This window comes from Asparagus officinalis, chromosome 7 (genome assembly GCF_001876935.1).
Source record: "Asparagus officinalis chromosome 7, Aspof.V1, whole genome shotgun sequence".
Classification (NCBI taxonomy): domain Eukaryota; kingdom Viridiplantae; phylum Streptophyta; class Magnoliopsida; order Asparagales; family Asparagaceae; genus Asparagus; species Asparagus officinalis.
In genome coordinates, this window is record NC_033800.1 from 42,791,464 (window position 1) to 42,815,201 (window position 23,738).

The 23,738-nt window shown below is 35.8% G+C and overlaps 2 protein-coding genes and 1 pseudogene across 2 annotated transcripts; 2 read left to right on the plus strand and 1 right to left on the minus strand.

Moving 5' to 3' along the window:
- The window catches only part of LOC109850461, a 6,871-nt pseudogene extending 6,295 nt beyond the window's left edge, over nucleotides 1-576 (plus strand).
- On the minus strand, nucleotides 2,513-13,268 carry LOC109850462. Its single transcript, XM_020420480.1, has 3 exons — nucleotides 12,880-13,268; nucleotides 12,563-12,636; nucleotides 2,513-3,251 (listed from the first exon to the last, which is right to left on the minus strand). The coding sequence occupies exons 1-3, from the start codon at nucleotides 12,970-12,972 to the stop codon at nucleotides 2,687-2,689; spliced, it is 732 nt and encodes a 243-aa protein (XP_020276069.1). The 5' UTR covers nucleotides 12,973-13,268; the 3' UTR covers nucleotides 2,513-2,686.
- Nucleotides 9,818-11,351, plus strand: LOC109850463 (glutathione S-transferase T2-like). The gene is made up of 2 exons (XM_020420481.1): nucleotides 9,818-10,156; nucleotides 10,235-11,351. The coding sequence occupies exons 1-2, from the start codon at nucleotides 10,052-10,054 to the stop codon at nucleotides 10,715-10,717; spliced, it is 588 nt and encodes a 195-aa protein (XP_020276070.1). The 5' UTR covers nucleotides 9,818-10,051; the 3' UTR covers nucleotides 10,718-11,351.

Below are 23,738 nucleotides of genomic sequence, written 5' to 3' on the forward strand. Positions count from 1 at the left end.
GGACTAGCCGGTTGGCCATGAAGAAGAACTCCACCACCACAAAGGAGGAGAAGCAAATTCAAGAAGTCAACACGGCCATAGAGCTTCCTCAACTTATTACTCCTAGTACTGTAATTACAAACGAAGCTTTTGGTGAGCTTGAGCGGGAGTTGTTACAGAGCGAGTCTTTAGGTCTGAGCCCAATTAGCCAAGCGGTGGACAGTTGGGTGTGGGCATTAGATGACTTGTTAACTGCGACCGACGACATGAGCTCAAGTGATCAGGCCTTCAATGTGAGTGGGCCAGAGGAGCCCACCTCGGTCCAAGTTGAGGAGCTGCTGGATTGGGACGGGGAGGAAACTGAAGCCACGTTCTGGGGTGAGGCCCACGAGGGGGAGGATGTGCGATCATGGCTTTGGGTTGTTGAAGACGACGACAACAACAGCAACAACAATAATAATGGGGAGTAGAACGTAGAATCTTTTGCTAGTTGGCTTCGTTCAGATGTCCTTGTGTAGAAGCAATCTGAACTTTTTGGCAGCAAGTTGGTGTGTGAGCGCGCGCGCTTGTACTACTAATAAATGTGCAGAGTTTTCATGTGGACTGTTCTCACATATGTTTGCACTTTGCAGTCTTGTTTTCTGTTAGATCCTAGCCAGCCACCTTATATCATAGCCCGCCTCAGCCGCATCCTAGCCACCTCAGCCGACTCTTAGCCGCCGCCTCCTATGAGCCTTTAATTGTGTATATATATATATATCATGTAAATGTGATCATCAATAATACTGAGTTCTCTTCAATACCAAATTTACATGGTATCAGAGCTTCAATCCATTAAATTTAGTCAGTGATCTTACCTACTTCTGCCGCCGCCTCCGCCTGATCCACTGGGCTAGGCCTCGTTGACGGTGATGCTCCTCCCAAGCTCCCGTCAAAGCTCTTCCTGCCTCGCTGCTATCTCTCTCCAAGTCTGAAGCCTCTCAAGCTCCTCTGAGCACAGCCTCGATCTCATGTCGAACTCCTGACCGAGATCCCAACCTCGCCTCCCGTGGTATATTGGTAACTAGATCCCTCTTCTTTCGACAGGCAGCCCTTCTGCACCTTCTTCTCCGTCTTTGGCTCCTCGTCCGACTTCTCCATCGGGCTTCTTCTCCGCGGGCTTCTTCTCGGCCTTCGGCGCCAAGAGGTGGTGGAGGATCTCGCCTCTGCTCGGTCTCTCTTCGATATCTATAACCATCGCTGCTGACGACGACGCGTCCTCTTCCAGCTTCTTCTTCTGGCCTTTGCGCTGCTTGTGCATCGCCGATTCCTTCTACTGATGCTGGTGATCTCCCTCCATTAACAGCAGCTGGAGATGAGAGAGAGAGAGAGAATTTGGGGACACAGTCTGAGACTGAAAGGAAAGGAAAAGGGGTTCAGATCCCCCTCTGCTTCGGCTTGGTTTTATTTTATCTGAGGCCAATCTTCAGGCCCAGGCCCATCTGTTATCTAAAAAATCAAAAAAAAAAATAAAAAAAATAAAAAAAAAGAACAAGAAATTTTCTCAGGGTCCTTCTAACAGTATATCTGATTCATCTCGGCAATTCTACTGTCGTTATTGTAATAAGTGAGGTCATCTTATTGATAAATGTCGTAAGGGACCACCTCGTCCGACACTTGAGAAGACTCGAGCTCCATTTGCTGCTTTGGTGATATTAGTGTTTGGTTCGAAAGTTGGTTTCTTCATTGTATGACTCATTACAACTTCAGTCGTTACAATAAGATCAAAAAGATACAAATATTTTTAAAGTATATACATTCAATGTTAATATATAAGTAATTTAGGAATATGAAATATTATAAAATTAAATATATTTAATTTGAAATATATTAAGTATTTAAATAAGTAAAGAGAACAGGAGAGAGAAAATCCACATAGTGAGATCACAATCCACCAATTACAACTTGGTCTTTCTTTGGAAAACTTTTCATTAAAAGCTATAGAGTAGAATTGCAATGGAGTATGGATTTTAAAATCCTAGTACTAGTAACAATTTTAAACAACCAATACCACTTTAAATTCAAATCCGAATCCTAGTCCTAAACCAATAACACGTTAAATTTAAATTCAAATTATTCACACTTGTTGATATGGCACTAGTACTCAAATAAGGTAAATTTCACAAAACTTTGTGAACCTTTTAGAGGGTTTCACACAAAAGCATCCTGAACTTTATAAATCACAGAAACCCCTGAATTTTATGAATCACAGAACGCCCCCCCCCCCCCCCCCCCCAAAAAAAAAAAAATAAAAAAAAAAGTTGCATTCGAAAGCTATGTTTTACAGCTTATGATATTTAAATGTAAAGATGATAAAACAATATAGTATCTAAGTGCCATTTAGTCTTAGAACTACACGCCCATTTTCTGCAACCCAAACAGCTTCCATCTCAACATCAAGCCATAAAAACCCATCTATAGCAAGCCATAGCCTCAAGACCATAAAAACCACACGTAGGACTTAGGAGATACTTGCCTAGTGTTTCTGCTCTACTTCCCTTCAAACTATCTTCCTTTATGACAAACAACATTCATCATCAAATGCAACACAATACCCGACTTCTGGCCTTATCAATTAATCAAGACCTCCTTGGGCACATAAACACTCAGTATAGACATATCTTTACATCGAGAAAACTTGACTAGTATGCTAAAAAAACAATTCTCTTCAGCATGATCTTCGACGTCTCTCTGGTGAGAATCTCACATCAAAACATTTCTCCTCCTGATTCAAATTGGCATCCGAAAACGTCTCATCGAAATGCTCAACCTGATCAAGACTCTGATGGTACTCAACTTCCTCGTCCGAACTCTTCTCACAAGAACATCCTCTATGATCCTCTCCTAAACTCTGCATATTGCCTTGTACTCCATGAACAACCGAGCAATTAGGCTGTGTTCTCATCTGAACTGACCTCAAAAGTGCAGCTTTTCTGAGATCTGCAGTGTGGCATACATCACTCGGTGAGGATGGGAACCGGCCCTCTGAGTCTGACCTACGTTGCCGAGGATAGGAGCAGACCACTGACGGGAGAGTGCAAGAGGGGAAAGGGTATTGATTTATAGAAGAAAATAATCCGGATATTGGTTTCTGATGCCTGTGAGGGGAGACCGGGCTGGTCGGTCTGCTGATGATGTCAGAGTGGATGGATGTGCTAAAAAGGGGGTCACAGATGAAGCGAGGATCATCAGAGTCTTCTGACATTGGAGAGTAGGGTGCAGTCACTTCATCCCTGGAAGGTCACAATGGTAAGAGCTAAACTGTGAATTACTGGATATGAACTGGATCTAAAATAACTTGAGCATGATTAAAGCCACAAGAATTGGAGAACAATAACATGCTCCCAATGTCACATGTAACCAACTTTTTCATGCACCAAATTATCTCCAATATTTTCACTTCACAACAGAAGGGGGAAAAAAGATGATGCTTGCTAGGCATTTCTATATGAATCATATCATGCTCTTAGTATAAAAAGCTTAATAATGAAAAGACCATTGGCCAGTAAAGGGCACTAACAAATTTCAACTTAGAAGTTCAAGGAATTAGAAACAGAGCATAAGAACACCGCTTACTAAAAGTAAGCAGAGAAGTTGAAGGTGCATGCTCTATTTTGCATACCAAGTCTTGAAACTAAATAAAGGAGGTTATTATGCCCTTGCCTTTACCATCACATGTCCAGAATTGGTAGACTATTCCAAGTGTAAGATAATTCTATATAATGATGGGTGAACTGAGTCAATCTGTGGTGGGTAATTCTTTATATTGTATTACTCGATATATATTCGAGTATATTCCAAAAGTATTTGCATTCGAATTTGAAGAAATTCAGAGAATGATATTTGAATTCATACTCAATTTTGAATACTTTATGAATATAAATTCAAACACAGAGGTATTCTATTCAATTCGTTCGAACCCTAGTCCAACCTGACCACATAAAATGGCCTTCGGTGTGTTTGCTTGCATGAAAGTAAAAAACGTAAATGTGAAAGTGACACACTTCTTCCATTTCACGTGTTTGTTTTATTATAGTGCGGAAGTTTAAAAAAAAGATTCATGCCAAATTTAATACATATTTAAATGTCCATAATGCCTAAGTCAATACTGTAACTGGAAAAGTGGGGATCACTTATCTGCAGTTAATGAACACACATTAAAGTCTACTATGATGTTAAATAAATTAATAAAATGAAATTATCAAACCATCTTACTTGTCTAGTTCCAACGATATTTTTTTAACAAACACTGAATATTTCACTTGCATTTTGATGTGAATGTGATTCATAGTTTTCCTAAATCCAACATGATTTTGGTGTACTCAATACATGTCAGGCAAGTGTCATGCAATTATCATAGCAAAATATCAGAGATCCATGGTACACAAATAAGTATTTTCATGCAAACCAAAACCTGAGTGCTTTCAGATGTACTTCAAGATTTCAAGTACTTCAAAATTTTGAGGGACTTCAGTGGCTTCAGACTGATATTAAAATACCCATGCTACATAGATTCGTGCAAACAGAAACCTGATTGCTTAGCTTCGTGCAAACAGAAACCTGATTGCTTTTAAAGATACTTACAGGATCTTTAAGTACTTCAAAAAAATTTAGGAATTTAGTGGCTTCCTCTGTGCAGTGAAAATTCTCTAGTGGCAAATGTTTTTATTTCCTTTTAACTGAAAGATCCATTTATTTATCACAATAATTATCTTTCATTCCCGTTTCTAAAATATGCATCACCACAAGCTCATTAAGCCTAAGAAGCAAAAAGTTGGCCAAAGCAGCATTTGTTACTAGCAACTTAGTTACCATAAAGCTGGATGATGCCTCCATTTTATTTACAATGGATAGAATATATGACTTCGAAACACGTGATATCAATTTTCAACTATGCTCTTTTAGCAGTTTCCGTCATTCTACCCTGAAGGATATACAAGCCCCTCTCTCCATAAGCATTGTCTTTGGTCACATGGTGTAACGTCTATTGGTTGGTCGGTTAACAGTATGCCTAGGCTTCCTGTTAATGAACATATCGTTAAATCAAAGTTCCAATTAATACTCTCCTTTTGACGCATTCATGTTCATTCCTGGCGTCTCTCAATCAAGTGGATACCGCCTTTAAAATATTAGCATTTATTGTCTTATAATACATGTAATTAGGAACCCAGCAACTATTTGGATATTTAACACTTTTAACTTGATATTCATATCGGATTGAGACAAATTCAGACATGGATTTAGTACAGATATTAACCAAGTCTTCTTAAATACAACTAACGCTTTGCAAGGAAATGACTAGTCCCTTCGATTGGTCATGACATGTAACGTGATGGAAATATATACAAGTCAAGAAATGTTCTTGTACATTAGGATATATTTTCAGTTATTTGGTCAGTCTACTCTTACCCATTGTGATATTCATGTTTTACACAGATGGAGATATCCATATTTATGCAATACAGTAAGAACTCAAAATAGATCCAATAATTTGTATTCATATGGGTAAAAAAAGGAAAGTAGCTAAAACTTTGATATTCTCCAGTTTGACTTTCGCATCATAGATTATCATTCACCATCATGTCTTGGTCTACATCAAAAATAAAAAATACGATATAAGCTTCCCCCTATGACAGTACACATCCTAATGGTTATAGAAAACGTGCATCTCTTTGTCGACTTATGATTTTGATTTCATTATCTTTTGACGATAACAAACTACATTTGCAAGCATATTAATTCATAGTGTTTAAAGGAATATGAAATGATGAAGTTTGGAAGTCGTTGCTTTAGTGCTCAGCGCGACAACATTCAAATACAACAATCAGTAGCAGAAAATTCAAATAAGAAGATTAGATATCAATGTGATATTATGTGAAGGCAAATGGACTCAGCATAAAAAAGAATGAATAAACACATCAACTGAACTACAATGAATATAGGTAATGGTGTTGAGGTGTTTTAGATATTTCCTGTAAATTCATGTCTGTAACATTTGTTAGTTTCAACTTTAACACACATAGGAGCGTTCTCTATTTTGTTACAAGTCCATAGAATCAAGTTTGAGTCAATTTTGAGCTATATAGCTCAAAACCAATTTCGTGAACCAAGGGCAAAACCGTAATAATCTACATATATAGCATCAAACGAACAAAAAAACACAAACCAATAGATCTATCAACCACTCAACCAGTCAATTGACCTGTCAACAGGCCTATGGGCCGACAAGCGAATTCAGCAACAATCTACATGAATCTACTGAATTGGTTTGCCTTTTCTGGATATAAAAACATTAGGATTTTGTGATTTCTTGCCTTTCTAAGGTGATTGCAGACCAATTTTGAACTTTAACTGTACTAAACATATGGGGAAATTACATTTGATATGTAGCCGTCTTGTTCCCTGCCAAAAGCCTATAGACAGAGCTCCATTCTCATTTAGACAAAATCTAATGAAAATGGGTGAAAAATAGAGCGCAAATATTCCCAACCTTTTTGAGCATATATTTCTAATCTTTTTGAGAGAAAAATTCTCGTGATTATTCACAACAATCTTTAGCCATCTTGATCTACAATGTCGGATTCATTTGAGGCATTTCAGGTCAAAAAGGGTTGAGCGTAGATTGGATCTATCCATCTAATTTGTAGCTAAGTTCTCACTAACCAATTAATATGTTCTTTCATTTAAATATCATTATTAGAATTGGATCTTAATTGCAGAGTCACGCTTCTAGTTGTAATTAACTTTTATTTTGCAGGGGTACAAAATAATTGTTATATGTGCTTAACAATCTCTATTTAGTGCAAAGAGATTTGTTCTTGTGACTTGTTCTCCTAGGTGTTAGGAGATTGTATTGATCTCTAGGATGTTAGAGATCAGAAGTTGGCCCTAAGGTTTAGAGAGTTTGTCCAATGGAGCAGCCTAACTACTGTAATATCAAGATGTAACATACCCACTTGACTCCCGCAATATCTAAGGTGCAATAGAGCTCTTGACTCTCGCAATATCAAAGTGTGACTCAGTCTCCAGGTTGGAGCAGTCTCAAGTGGAACCTCAACTAGCAAGGACACTATCACCGTGACACTATCAGGAAGAGTGGATGTAGACAAGTTTACTGACGCACTATAAAATCTATGTGTTTGTGGTTGTGCATTTCTGTGATCTCTAAACATGCATATTTCTTCCGCATTTAATATCCATATCTGTGTTGCAAGTTAGATATAAAGATTGTGTTGTGAGAATTGATTAAGTTGTTTAATATAACTGTTAAAGAACGATATATACAATCAAACAAGAAAATTCCTCATAAGCTGTCGCATTGCCCTATGCAACACCCTTCCCCATCGGGTGATTTTCACTCTAGACATGCACAGGTGAATAAGCCAACTTGTGGGATATGTGACAGTTAATCTTCACGGGATATGTTAACAACAAGGCCTACACCCATAGGCCATAGCATGCGTGAGGGTTGCACTATCAAAAAATTAATATAGCTCATGCATCATTAAGGAGGGGACCCAGGCAGGCCTTATAGCAGAGAGCACGGTGGTTGAAAGGCATCAGCTCAGCTAATTATGGGTTGGTGATGTCAACTACGTAACATGCTTTATGGCCACAGACATGTCAACACGGACATAAACATATTAAAATATGACAAATTCTGAGAATACACATAATATGCATGTTCCGCACACTTCCTGCATGTATTGCTTAACAATGGAAATTCACATGCTATACACAGGTTATGAGTTACAGGAAAAGAAAGAACTGATGAACCATTTACCCAAAGTCCAGACTATTAACTGATTGACTTCCTCTCCTTCTAGTTGCTGGTCAACCTCGTTGTCACATTTTACAGGGAGGTTTTAATTCTCTTCATTACTTTTGTTCACTTCTTCATTTTCACTTCCTTTTTCTAGGCTTCTACATCTTCCTATTTTTCTCCATCCTTTCTTCCTACTGCTTCATTTATGGTTTTTCAGGTTCTAATTTGTAAGCTCTTTTGTTTTGGTTTGGTTGTCATTCCGCACTTCTCCTGTTGTTCTTTTTACTTCCTCTCTAACTTCGGTGATGTTCTTTTTTCACTCACTAGCTATTAGGTCACTGCAAAATCTGTCCACTACTTCTCCGTCCATTATGGGAAATAATAGAAAAAGACTTCATAATAATACTTTATTTTATTATACATAACTTTGCAATTTGTCTGAGCATTAATGATTACTCATGCAAATGTACTGCATTGCTAGCAACTGTCTTATTTTTGAAGAAAAAAAAACTGCACTTCAAGGAGACAATCCCCTTAGTGATACAAGAGACTTTTCCAAACAAAATTGACTATAATTTGCCACTTCAGAATGGCAATTTAATCCTTTTCAGGAGGAGTTACTTCTACCTTACAGGCAGAGTAAGAAATTCCTCTAAACTGAACAAGCTTCATCCCTCTATCTACTACCTCGTTCCCTCAAACCAACAAGAAAGAAAGAAAGAAAGAAAAAATTGACTCTTGTTGTTTTTTTCTTCCAAATGGCACTTTTTAATCATAAAGAATAAAGACAATGAAGAACGCTATGTTGTTTTTTATGCAACAAACATGCATATATGCTTCTACAAGTAACAACAAATGCTTGTTATTGTCATTGCTTTTCTTGGGAGTCCAAATTCAGTGGTTAAAAATAGAAAAAAGGGAAATCATCTTAGATATTCAATACTACTTGTTTACCTATAGCTTCTGAGGTTGTTAGAGTTTAAATTTTAAAAAAGGATGCTAGTTCATACGATTGTGGGAGTAATATAACACTTATTAACAGTTCAAACTGTTCCTCTTTAACTTCAGCTTAGATATTCTTTCATAGCATTTCCATTGTAATTTTATACAATGTCTTTCCTATTCCTTTTCCTATTATGTGAAAAGTGTATGATTAATTGGTCGTCGATATCCAAGTGTGTTGTGGTGTGCCATGTCCGACATGGAAATTTGACAGGAAAATAGTATTTGGTAATGCTGCATATAGCCAAAGAAAATTTTAGGATAAATTCTGTGTTCTTTTCATTGCTGTAATTAATTAATTATCGAGATGGCCAAACACAACAATGAAGTTGTATATTACAAAATAAACTTCTAGCATATGGAATTCAGCACTTCCCGTAATAGTCATTATGCTTTATACTCTTTGTTATGAAAAGGAGATTACATAAATGCATCTGAACCTTATTCATCCATTAAGTTCTTAAATAGCATCAATCTGTTTCCCATGCGTATAGATTGTATTATAAATTTTAGGGACTCTATACCAAACTTCTGATCTAAGAGCATGGGCAGCGAGCTCCCATCTCCGCTCTCAAGTCCGACGTGGCCTCGGTCTCCGAAAAATCCCCTTCCAACAGCCTCCGAAGCCCTCCCAAGCTTCGCTCTCAGGTCCGACGTGGCGGCCACCAGCTTCGGAGCTCCCAAGCGCTCCACAAATTTGTGGAGCGCTTGGGAGCTCCCAACTGGTGGAGGATTTGCAAAAACCCCCCTCCAAAATCAGAAATCGGGGTTTGCTGTGTCGAAGATTTGGGGATGAGGGCTTTTGGGTCTGTCGAAGAATTGGGGATGAGGGCTTTTGCGGTGGCGGTGGCGTTCGGAGACTGCGATGGCCAGCTTGGGTCTGTCGAAGAATTGGGGATGAGGGCTTTTGCGGTGGCGGTGGCGTTCGGGGATGAGGGCTTTTGGGTCTGTCGAAGAATTGGGGCTGGGGTTGTCGAAGGAGAAGAAGGATTGGGATCTTTGATTTGGGAATTTTTGTGAATTTTGATTGGGGCTGGGGTTGTCGAAGGAGAAGAAGGATTGGGATCTTTGATTTGGGAATTTTTGTGAATTTTGTGAATTTTTTTTTAAAATGGATTGCGATCTTTGATTTGGGGAAGAGGGCTGTTTGATTTTGTCGAAGAATTGGGCCTGCGGTTGAAGATTTGAGCTGCAGTAATTTTTTCTTGTTGATAATCGAACGTTGTGGAATACTCCACCGATCCAACGAATCGCACACCAAACCAAATGATGCACCGTTGGTCAACGATTCAACTGTCGGTCAACAAGTTCTGCGGGTGCGTTGCTCAGATTGAAGGAAGACAAAGATCTGGTACGGGAATTATTGACCAGGTAAATATTTAACTTATATGTTTTTATGTAAATATTTAACTTATATGTTTGATTATTCTAAATTTAACTCTTGTGTAGACTGCAGAAGTAAAAGAATTATATCAATCCCTTTATGGTAAGCCATTCGTGTTTGACCATTGTTGGGTTGAGTTGCGTCATCACCAAAAGTGGAGCCAACAAATGGAAAATTACAATAAGATTCGATCACAGCCGAGAAGAACCACGAACTCTGATTCCTCACCAAACAATTCCATGCCAGCGACCCCCATCGAGTTGAACATTGACTCGGATGATGTTATAGCAAGGCCTGAAGGGAGGAAAGCGGCAAAACTCAAGAGGAAACAAAATGTGGACAAATCTGATTCCGCTAAGTCCATTATGGGAGAGGCTTTCGCGTGGATGAAGCAAACCAACAAAGAAAAAATGGAGCTAAAACAGAAGAAACAAGATGACGATATCATGAAGATCGATCTCTCAACACTCAATTCAGTTCAACGTCAATACTTTGAAATGCGTCAGGCAGAGATTTTGGAGAGGTGGATGTCCAAGGGTTCTTCCTAATTATCATATATTGTACTCGCATCGCATCCTCATTAGTTCTTCCTAATTATCAATTAGTATCTTATATTAGATTTATGATTGTACTTGAAGTTGAAAATTTTGGCATTGAATGAAAACAACTACTTTATTAAAAATGAAATTGGCGTAGTACAACAACTTGAACTCCTTTTCTGAAATTACATTAGACATAAAGAAACTTAATCCTCGGCGATGGATCCCTTAAGCTGCCACAGATGCTCGATCAAATCATTTTTTAGTGATTTGTGTGTTTGCGTGTTCCTGATCCGATGATGATTTTGGATGAACTCAGTTAGAGGCACCGTCTGCACATGAGAAGGTTCAACGACTGGTACCGAATCAGTAAAGTCGAAGTTGTTGTCCAATTGACAATCACGTTCATCTTCAACGATCATGTTATGCATTATGATACAAGCTGTCATGATATCTTTCAGCACACAAGGTTGCCAGAAACGTCCTGGTCCACGAACAATCGCAAATCGAGCTTGCAACACGCCAAAAGCTCGCTCAACATCTTTTCTTGCGCTTTCTTGTTGTTGAGCAAAGTACTTATGCTTGTTTCCTCGAGGTGCTGGAATAGTCTTCACTAATGTGGACCACTCTGGGTAAATCCCGTCGGCGAAATAGTATCCCATATTATACTCGTGGCCATTGACAGTATAGTTGCACGGCGAAGCTCTTCCCTCCGCAAGTTGTGCGAAAACCGGTGAACGATGTAGAACATTAAGGTCATTGTGAGACCCCGGCAGTCCAAAGAAGGCATGCCATATCCAAAGATCTTTGCTAGCTACGGCCTCCAAAATAATTGTGGGTTCATGAAAATGTCCAGTATACATACCTTGCCAAGTAGTTGGATAGTTCTTCCATGTCCAGTGCATGCAGTCGATGCTCCCAAGCATACCAGGAAAACCTCGTTGTGAGCCTTCCTCGAGCAGGCGTGCAACGTCTTCATTAGTCGGTGCACGAAGGTATTCCTCTCCAAAGATGTTGATAATCGATCGAACGAACCTCTTCACGCTCTCAAGCGACGTACTTTTACCGATCCGAACGTAGTCGTCAACGGAGTCAGCGGATGCTCCATATGCGAGCATCCGCATAGCTGCAGTAATCTTTTGAAGACTAGATAAAAGAACGTCTTTATCATTTCATCATCGCTAGAGCTAGATGAGCTAGACATTTTATTCTGGGAGATGATGGGTTGAGGAGAGAAGCCGTCGAATTTTATAGGCATCAGTCGGTTGACGGTCAAAGTTTGCGATACCTCGAACTTCGTGCCCAACATCGAAGACCGCGGGTTACCTCGAAGACCGTGTGCGTTCCCTCGAAGACCGCGGGTTACCTCGAAGACCGTGTGCGTTCCCTCGAAGACCGCGGGTTATCTCGAAGACCGTGTGCGTTCCCTCGAAGACCGCGGGATACCTCGAAGAGCGTGTGCGCTCCCTCGAAGACCGTGGGTTACCTCGAATTTCGTGTGCGCTCCCTCGAAGGCCGTATCCAACGGTTAGAAATAAAATACAAGAGGTTTAAATATAATTAAAAGTAATGAGTAAAATATTAAAATAGAAGAGGGTTTTTTTTGATATTGTTGGCGCTCCTAACTAGGAGCTTGTTGGAGCTCCATAAAAGAAAGAGTGCCTCCCAAGACATAATTTATTAATTTTTTATTCTAGATGGCTTGAGAGCTCTTGAGAGCATGCTGACTAGGACTCCCAACTGGGAGCTTGCTGCACTTGCTCTAACATATATGAAACTCCAATAACAGATTACACTTTCTGCAGGAAGAGAAAAATGAGAAACACAATGAACTAGGTAACAAAGGGCTTGAACCTTGAAGGAGACTCCATGAGATTCTCTGCCAGAGAATCCCCCACAGTCAAACAATTCAGACTGGATGCCATTATCTGCAGAACATAAATACTAATAAGAACACATCACCTCATGAAAATAGCAAAACAGACCACACAAATTTCCATAACCCCAAAACACAAAAGTTGGGGAAAAGTAATTCTCCAAATCAAAAAAAGATTTATACTTTCTATCTGTTGCGAGAAAACCCATTGCCATAAACAAAACCCAGAATCCAATTTACTCTTAAGTTGTCCAAAATTAGGTGCTGAATAATAGATGAAGATCAAGGAGATGACCTCACTGAGATATCTTTTGTGAGAATGGAAGTTATCGAGGTACATCTCGTCCTCTTCGGGATCTCTGCTCCTCTTCCCAGTTGGAGACGCCATGAAAACAGAAGATCAGAGCAGCTCCTCTCAATTCTTCTTCTTCTTCTTCTTCTTCTTCTTCTTCTTCCTTTTTCTCTCTCGGTGGCAAAAGAGCAAACATCTGTCATCCCCTTTAGGGTTTCTCTCGCTTTTTCGCTAGGTTGATTAACGGTCGGAGGGACCGAGATTAAGGATTAAAGCAGTCAACTTTCGGGATGATTAGTGGTAATAAATAAATGATTAATGAGAAGAAATTAAAAGGTAGGAGGCTAATTAGGGTCACATGATCATTGATGCGATGGGATCGTGTGGAGAGAGTGGGAAAAAGTATCGCGTGAGACGCTGAGAGCGCACCACACGTCTTTCTGGTTCGCACGCTAAAACTGACATGTCGGACACCTTTAATGAATTTTTTTAGTAGTTACACAAAATTACCCCACAGGTTTTCACCGCCATAAGGAAACCCCTCAAACTTTGTGAAACTAGGTGGGGTGCACCGTGCACATAGTTAAATAATAATTATTTATGAAACTTGGTGGGATGAGCATAGTTAAAATTATAATTATTTGGTTTATTTTCTTATTAGTAGAACTTGGTTGTGAAATGGTTTCTTTTAAATCTTCACTTGACGATGGAATATCGTCTGTGAAATTTCTTAATCTGTGAAATTTCTTAATACTTATGTTTATGTATTTTCAACTTTTATTTTATATATCATTGTGACCATAAGCAATTCAAGCAACAAATCATTCGAGAAGATTAGTCACACATATAACAACCAGTTTATTTAATGTCTCCAATCTAATAATAACAGATGACATAAAATTCTTATGTTAATCCCTAATGACTATATACTAAGAAAATCTAGCAATATTCAAGAAAATTTTCCCAATAAGGTTGCAAAGATAACCACGTTCAACTATTAGGTTGCTCAATTGTTATTATTTTAAAATTAATTCATCAAATCATTGAAATAGCTACTACATCCCCAATTCTTAAGTCATTTTAATATTAGCTCCTCCAATCAAGAGTAAAAAAAATGTAATAAAGGGAAATTAGACCCTAGAGTTGATAATCGTACCATTGATTTGAAGAAATAGTTTTAAAATAACTTCAAAATTAAGTTACCTAATAATAAATCTAATGCTTTGACGGACTAATTTCAAACTATGAAAGACGCAGCTAATAGAAAAAGTATTTTAATCAACCAAAAGGAAAAAAAAAAGTATTTAAAGGGAAATTAGTCCCTGGAATTGATAATTGAACGATTGATTTGAAGGGCTAGTTTTAAAATTAATTTAGACTTGAGTTACCTCATAATAATTTTAATGTTTTGACGGATTAATTTCAAACTATGAAAGATGGGGCTAATAGAAAAAACATTTTGATCAATCAATTATTGTTAATTTATTAATTAATTCCATAATTTGGTATCAATCAATTGCATGGTTAATAAATATTTAAACGTGCAATGCATATTATGTTTATAAAGTTAATGTCCTATAAGATCTTTTCCACTATTTTGTCAACTAATTCTAATTAGATCCATTTTTAATTAGTTTTGAATGGAGAGAGCTTTAATTTTGATGTTTACTTCTGACTTAATAGCTTTAGTTGGTAACTAATTATAATTAAGACAAGAATGTTAATATTGAAAATGATTATGGGTAAAATTGACTAAGAAAAGTCTTTTAAGAACTCCCACTTTAAAAAGTGAAGTATGAAGTATAATATGATGTCAGTAAGGGATGGGAGTCGACCAAGCCAGTTCAAGCCCGTTAATTAGCCTGCCAGATTCGAGGCCAGACTAAGTCATATTCGAATCTAGACATATCAACATAGGTTGGGTTTGTCTCTTTGATCCCGAGCATGGAACTAGACTCACCCCAACCAGGACTCACCTAGGTTTGGATCATGCCTGAACTGGCCCACGGTTCATGGGTCATGGGTTGATCTATGGGCTTTTTTAATTATATTAAACTTGAATTTATATTATAGAATTATACTTAAGTTTTTTAGAAAAATTGTGTCAATACTCCAAAAGTAAAAACTTCATGTGCTGCAGTCGCTTTGACTTTTTCCCATGTGTTTTAGCCCTTAAATTGGAGATCTATGTTCTGCAACCCTTCTTTAACAATTATTATCTACCAACTAAGCATAGAGAGAGGATAAAAAATAAAAAAACCCCAAAATATCCTTATCTACTCTATTCCTTCATGTTAAGTCTAAAAGCAAGTTGAATTAGACTTAACATGAAAATCTAATTTCATGTTAAGTTCAATTTAATTCATGTTAAGTCTAATTTAATACATTTTAAGTCTAATTTAAATCATGTTATGTCTAATTCAACTTGTTTCAAGTCTACTTTAATTCATGTTATGTCTAATTCAACTTGTTTTAAGTCTAATTTTATGTTAAGTCTAATTTAGTTTCTTTTAAGTCTAATTTAAATCATGTTACGTCTAATTTAACTTGTTTTGAGTCTAATTTAATTTGATTTAACATGAAATTGACATAAAAGTTAAATTAGATTTAACATTATTTAAATTAGACTTAAAAGGAATTTAATATGATTGAAATTAGACTTAAAATAACTTGAAATAGACTTAAGATGATTCATGCTAAGTCTAATTTAACTTATTTTTAGACTTAAAATAAGTTGAATTAGACATAACATGATATAAATTAGTGTTAAAAGGAATTAAATTAGACTTAACATGAACCAAATTAGACTTAACATGGATTTAACATGAAATTAGACTTAAAACAAGTTGAATTAGACTTAACATAATTTAAATTGGACTTAATATAAACCAAATTGGACTTAACATGAACCAAATTAGACGTAACATGATTTAAATTGGACTTAACATGATTTAAATTGGACTTAACATGAACCGAATTGGACTTAACATGAACCGAATTGAACTTAACATATAATCCATGTTAAGTCTATTTCATTTTATTTTAACTCCAATTTCATGTTAAGTCCAATTTAAATTGGACTTAAAATAGTTTAAATTAGACTTAACAAGATTTAAATTAGACTTAAAATGATTTAAATTACACTTAAAATAATTTAAACTGAACTTAACACGAACTAAACTGGACTTAACACGAATCAATATGGATTTAACACGAATCAAACTAGATTTAACATGAACCAATTTACACTTAATATGAACTAAACTGGACTTAACACTAAACTGGATTAAAATTAGACTTAAAAGAAATTAAATTAGATTTAACATGAATCAAATTGACCTTAACATAAAGTAAAATTAGACTTAAGATGAAATTAGACTTAAAATAAGTAGAAATAGACTTAACATGATTATGTTAAGTCTAATTTAACTTATTTTTAGACTTAAAATAAGTTGAATTAGACATAACACGATTTAAATTAGAATTAAAAGGAATTAAATTAGACTTAACATTAATCAAACTGGACTAATGAATCAAATTGGACTTAACATAAAATTAGACTCAAAATATGTTAAATTAGACTTAACATGATTCATGTTAACTCTAATTCAACTTATTTTTAGACCTAAAACCAAAATATGTTAAATTAGACTTAACATGATTCATGTTAACTCTAATTCAACTTATTTTTAGACCTAAAACAAGTTAAATTAGACTTAACATTAACATGATTCATGTTAACTCTAATTCAACTTATTTTTAGACCTAAAACAAGTTAAATTAGACTTAACATAATTTAAATTAGACTTAAAAGGAATTAAATTAGACTTAACATGAATCAAACTGGACCTCACATGATATATATGGAGAGAACAAAGAAGGAGAAGAAAATGAGGGTATTTTAGGCTTTTATGTTTGTTTCTCTCTCTTTGTGCTTAGTTGGCATGATAATTATATAAAAAAGGATTGCAACACATAATGTGACTTTTCTTGGGGCTGAACCACATGGGAAAAAGGTAGAGGGCCTGCAACACATGAATGTTTTACTTTTGAGGCATTGGCACAATTTTCCCAAGTTTTTTTTACTATTTTAAACTCTTTATTTAAAATGAAAAATGTATGTTGGGTAACTGGACTTCAGAAAAATATCACAAAGATAAATATCATACAGAAAAACTTCCTAAACACACTGATATATAAGGTTTGGACCGTTGGAGGAAAGACTCGCTTTAGTTTAAATTTAAATCATAAGTATTCATAGTTGTGTTGAGTGACTGAACTGGGCTTTTAGGATTTTTTTTTCTTTTAATAATCGTTTTTAGTTTTGTTTAAGAAAATAAACAAACATAGTAATTCTGAGTAGCGCCGAGCAGCGGTGGGCGGGGCCTACCGCTTTGGTCTTGGGTTTAGATCAAAACCCAGCACTTTTCCTGAACTGTCGTCAACCCGCGTAAGGCTGGGCAGGTTTGACTGAAAAAGCAAATCGGCCCATGCCCACCCCTACTTTCTAACCCTACAAACTCTCATTTGCATGACTATATTAAAAACTTAGTTACGTTAGAAAAAAGTTTGAAGACGTAGGAAAATTGTCCTTCATCTCACTAAAGATGTAAGGACAATTTGGTCATTTCACACAATTTTATCTTTTCTCTTCTTTTCACTTTCTTTATTTCTAGAACTTTCTAAAACATATCATATAGCATACTAATTAGATATTTATTATATTGTATATTATAAAAAAACATAAATATGAAATTGTTATAGTGTTTTCAGTCGCCAAAGTACAACCATTTGCCAGAACGAACAGGTATCCCCCTACATGCACCGCTCAAACCAAATAAACGATCAGCCCCAAGAATCCTGACATAGCAGACCCGCCGAGTTGACATCTCCAACGTGGGCACAATATAAGCACTATCAATAACTTTCCATAAATTAATATTTTTAGATTTAACAAATATTTTAAATCTAAAGCACCATTGAGCATAATGGAAGTTTCTATATTTTGGAGCAATACTAGAATCATAGCCTAAACAAGATGTATCATTCATATCCATAATTTGTAAAAATATACAAGTAAGATGCAATCAAAACAAGATTAGCACAAAAAGATAACTTGAATCTTTAACTCAAGGCGATTAGACCTTAAATCAAAGAGCACCAAGCTCTGATACCAATTGTTAGACCCTAAGATCGCTATGAAAGAACCCTAGGGGGGTGAATATGGTTTATGCTATTCTAATCTGATTTTATGCTAATTTAAAACTTATTAACAAATATGTTCTTGCAAGATGATATACAATTACTTATGAGCAAGAATATGCAATATGAAAAAAAAGGTGATATATCCTAGTAATGAGATATACTATATGATGTATGCAAGGATATATAGACTATCACAAGGGTGAACAAACAATATGCAATAGGCTATAAGAGGAACAGTTATAAGTGCGTCAATGCAAAGCAAACACGCTATATGTTCACGAGGTTCGGACCTTCCGTCCTACGTCCCCGCTCCCCACTCTCGAGGAGAATCCACTACAAAACCTGATTTGGAAGCCTAAACTTCTCTACACACTCGGCTTTCTAGCTAACCGAAAACTCTACACACTCGGTTATCAAGTCAACTGACAACTCTCACAAATCCTCACAATGTACATACACAAGCAACAACCTCAAGTGTTGGTCCTCATGTATCGACTCCCTCAAGTGCTCATAATTATCACCTCTCACTATGCCACCGACGCCACTCCTTTCGGTATCGACTCCGTCCTCACCACACACTCCTTTCGGTGTACAAGTGTATTACAAAGTGAACTTCACAAATTAAGCACAACAAATGATTGTTCTCTAAACAAGGTGAGAACTCAATTAGGCTCAACTCAATGTTACTATCTCTCACAATCCCAAATATATTATGAATGTAAATACAATAAGCTAAAGTGGGTGTGTGTAACAATGAGATTAATCAAATCTAAACTCGATATAAAACTAGCTTTAATAAGATGATAATCAAACAAATAAATATAAACCTAGAAAAGAGTTTAGAAAACTTCTCAATAGATGACAAGAGATAGAGTGAGAATAGTTGATTGCTCAAACTCCAATAGATGATCTCCTCAAGCTCTTGTGGAATTGAATTCACAAATTCAAACCCTCAATTGCTTAAAAGCTTCTAAACAAACATTAAACAAACTTAAACCCTTATTTAAAACTCTTTTAAACTTGTTTAAAACATTTCATTAGTTATGTGTGAAGGATGAGAGCAAGGTGGTATATATAGCCACCCAAAACCTCAGCCAAAACCCAACTGAAAAGATAAAAAAGCTCCCAAAAAACACTGCTAGAAACTAGCTGTTACTGTACAACGGCTCTTTCATAAGTTGACTTATGAGTCGACTAATAAGTCAGCTTATATGAGTTGACTCAGCAGAAAAAAAATCACAACTCTGTTACACTTCGTGAGTTGACTTATGAGTCGACTCATGAGTCGACTAATGAGTCGACTAAACGTGCACAGATCTGAAATGCACAGAAAAACTCAACTTTAAACTATGTTTAAAAATATCAAATAAATTCCAAAAATTATAAAACTTTGGGAGATGATTGTAAACATGATAATAAATATGCTACAAAAACTGGTTTTCAAAAAGGACCTCCCAAATGAGAAATATCATCATTTTACAAAATAGTCTAAAACATGAAAATGTGAACACATGAATTTTGACATTTTGGCTAAACCATGTTTTGAAACTTTAAAAAATGATTTTGTGGACTTAATGAATGATTGTTAAGTCCATAAACAATGAAAACAATATTTTCTCAAAATTGTATATTCTATGTAATAAATTCTCAAACAAAATAGAGTATGAAACATATGATTATATATATAAATGTAAATTTGTTTCATATCTATAAAAACTTGTGTTGTATATATATATAACTATATATATACAAGGAAACCAATATAATGTGTGTGTATATATGATTGAGCTTAAAGTACTAACACACATACTATAAACATAAACTAATGTTACCCAAGCTTGATCTTGATCTTCATTGTAGCTCAACTTGGCAAACTTGGATGAAGCTTGAACTTGGATCTTCAACTTTGAATAGCAAGGCTTCACCCACTATTCCGCCAACCTCCATTTGATATGATCGTTATGACGCAATCCATCCATCCTCCAACTTATTGTTTGTCTATAATAAATAACAAAACACAAACACTGGACAAACAATATTAGATGTAAATTGTTTGTTAAATTATCATCAAAACAAGAAGGCCAACAATCTCCCCCTTTTTGATGATGACAAACAATTTACAAAAAAGATATATGCATGAATGAAAATGAATATATAAATTATAATTCACATGCATATAAACAAGGAAATGTATACTCATAATATTTCTCTCCCTTTGACAACATCAAAAAGGAGAAAACAACAAGAATGAAGAGAGCGAAAGCTCCCCCTATCAATATACATGAGTGAGTATAAAACAAGTATAGGGAATAGCTCCCCCTATCAAAATGCCATATAGAATATATGAAATGAAAGCTAAGGCAAAGACATGTGAGTAAGCATAAATGAAAGATATGCTAAACAAAACTCACATACAAACAAGACAATGAGAACACATATTAATATGTCATTTATGAAAGAAGTGTCTCATTACATAATTATAAAAACATAGTGTATAAAAATAGATTTATGAAAACAAATGAATGAGGAAAGCATGAGAACCATGAAAAAAAATTTCAAGTGAAAACAAATCACTCAAATGAAGTCATAAATCAAGATTTGAGTCAGAAAACAAAGTTTGATCAAAGAGGAAAATTTTCTTTGTATAACTTGAACAAACCACTCATGGAATACATTATAAGACACGAATAGATGATCCATAAGTACAAACACATAAATATCATCATATAAGTGAAATATAATAAATTCAAAGCAACAAATCAAAACATAATTTTTAAGAGAGGCAACAATATCAAGCTCTTGAGCTTGTTCCAACCCATATAATCATTTTAGCACCCGGTAAACATGATTTGGGAAATAAACACCCAATAAACCCGGTGGGTTATATAAATACCAACCTCTAAACAAAAATCGAAACTAATAATCATGAAAATAAAAGAATTGATCAAAGAAAAATTGTTTTTATGCTCAAAGATTTCAAAGTATAATTTTCAAAATCAAGAAAAAGAAAAATAAAAAAACTAAAATTCTTGGTTTAAAGATCATCTTGGCACCCAAGCTTTCTTGGTATCGGATTGTTTAAGGACATAACCCCTATCAATAAAGCTCAAAACCCTAGGGTTATGAACCCTCTTGGGCACATGTGGTGCACTAACATGGTCAAAGTAATAATCACTCAAATGATCCTTTCGATTGCAATTTGTGCAATAAAAGAGATCTATTTATTTTTATTGACCATAAATATGTGCATGAGAAACATTTGCAAACATAGATGGTCTTTTAAGATTATTTTGTAAATGTGAAATATTTTGAAACAATGTGTTAGACCCTAGAGGGGGTGATTAGGGTCTTATGCTAATCTAATCCGATTTTATACCAATTAAAACTTATGCTAATCTAATCCGATTTTATACCAATTAAAACTAATTCAAACTATTCTTCTTGCAAGATAGATATACAATATGTTATATATTAAAACTAATTCAAACTATTCTTCTTGCAAGATAGATATACAATATGTTATAAGTAAGAATAAGCAAAATATGAGCAAATGAATATATCCTAGTAATGAGATATACTATGAAATATATGCAAGGATATATAAACTAACATAAGGGTGAAATAAACAATCTACAAATGTGATAGGAAAATATACGATGGCGACAAGAATGTAATGAACACTAAGCATAAATGAAACGCCAAAGAAAACTCAAACACAAGCAAATGATCACGGAGTTCGGACCTTCCGTCCTACGTCTCCGCTCCCCACTCCCGGGGAGAAATCCACTATCACGATCGGGTTTTCTACGCTCACCCGAATAACGTTTACAACTACACTATGTTAGTTTTCAACGCTCACCGATCAACGTACACAATCACTCACAATATCGGTTTTCAACGTTTACCGATCAATGTCCACTCCTCACACTCGGTTTTCTAGCTAACCGAAAACTTTACAATCTCACAATTATAACAAATAATAAATTTGTTCTCTACAAAAGATGAGAACACAATTATGCTCACTCTCAACTGTTACAACTCCCCACAACCTAATTATATAATGTATGTAAATACAATAAGCTCAATGGTTGTGTGTGTAAGCAATGATAAAATAAAATAAAATCTAAACTCAATATAAAAACTAGCTTTAAAGAATGATAATTAAATAACTAAGCAACATGTAAAGCTAGATAGAGTTTAGAAAACTTCTCCAATAAATGACAAGAGAGAGAGAGATGGATTTGAAGCTCAAATATCAATGAATTGATCTCCACTTCCTCTTGTAGAATTCTTCACAAACCAAACCCTTAAACAAACTTAAAACCAAACTTAAACTCTTTTAAAACTTGTTTTAAAACATTTATAGGGTTAGGTTGAGAACTGAGATTAAGGGGGTATTTATAGCCTCCCAAAAACTCAGCCAAGAACCCCAAACAAAAGACCAAAAGCCCCAAACAACGGCTGCAGAAAAATAGCGTTGGGAATGACAAGACAGTGCGGCGGTCGACCGTGGGAAACTCGAGGTCGACCGTGAGCAACTAAAAGGCAAAACTGGACTTTTGAAAAGCTGAGAGCAACTAAATAGAAAAGGTAGGGCTCTGGACAACTGACGATCGACCACGGGGGTCGACCCCGAAACTCTCTGGACAGCGTACGGTCGACCGTCACGGTCGACTGCAAGCCACAAAAGAACATAGAGAGTTTCTGGACTCTCTTTCTAGGGTTAGGTTAAGAACTGAGATCAATAGGGTATTTATAACCTCCCAAAAACTCAGCCAAGAACCCCAAACAAAAGATCAAAAGCCCCAAACAACGGTTGCAGAAAATAGCCGTTGGGAATGACAAGACAGTGCGGCGGGCGACCGCGACAGTCGACCGCCCCGCGGCGGTCGACCGCGAGCAACTAAATAGCGAAGGTCGACCACGAAACTCTCTGGACAGGGGGGGGGGGGGGGGGAGCCACAAAAGAACATAGAGAGTTTCTGGACTCTCGGCGGTCGACCGCAAACTGACACAATGAAAAAACTGTTTTTGAGACTTCTATAAATATGTTAAAAAATAACAAATGAAGTCAAAAAATAATAAAACTTTGGAAAATGTATATAAACATGTAAATGAACATATTACAAAAAGAATTTTTCAAATTGCATTTCCTATTTGTGAAAAATCTTTATTTTGCAAAATAGTCCAAAGCATGAAAATGTGAACATATGAGTTTTGACATTTTAGCTTAACCATGTTTTGAAACAATACAAAATGATTTTGTAGACTTAAAGAAAGATATAAACTATTGTTATGAAGTCTATAAATAATGAATACAATATTTTCACAAATACAATAGAAAATAAAACATATGAGTATGTATATGAAAATATATTTGTTTCATATCTAAGTAGTTAAACCAAATCACAAAAATAAATATAAAATATGTAATTTCATATTTATAGACATAAAAACCAAAACTTATGTTATATATATATATATATGACTACATATATATATAAGGAAACCAATAAAACGTGTGTGTATATGATATTGAGCTTAACGTACTTAACACACATAATATAACACCTAAACTAAAGTTACCCAAGCTTGATCTCGATCTTCATTGTAGCTCAACTTGGTAAACTTGGATGAAGCTTGTAATTGGATCTTTA

Excerpts from the sequence above, each read along its gene's own strand:
- LOC109850463 (XM_020420481.1), top strand. The coding sequence starts at position 10,052 with ATGATGCACCGTTGGTCAACGATTCAACTGTCGGTCAACAAGTTCTGC. Across the intron at positions 10,157-10,234 it reads GTACGGGAATTATTGACCAG|ACTGCAGAAGTAAAAGAATT; the intron begins GTAAATATTTAA and ends ACTCTTGTGTAG.
- LOC109850462 (XM_020420480.1), bottom strand. The coding sequence starts at position 12,972 with ATGGCGTCTCCAACTGGGAAGAGGAGCAGAGATCCCGAAGAGGACGAG. Across the intron at positions 12,637-12,879 it reads ACAAAAGATATCTCAGTGAG|ATAATGGCATCCAGTCTGAA; the intron begins GTCATCTCCTTG and ends TATGTTCTGCAG. Across the intron at positions 3,252-12,562 it reads CTCATGGAGTCTCCTTCAAG|GGATGAAGTGACTGCACCCT; the intron begins GTTCAAGCCCTT and ends GTGACCTTCCAG.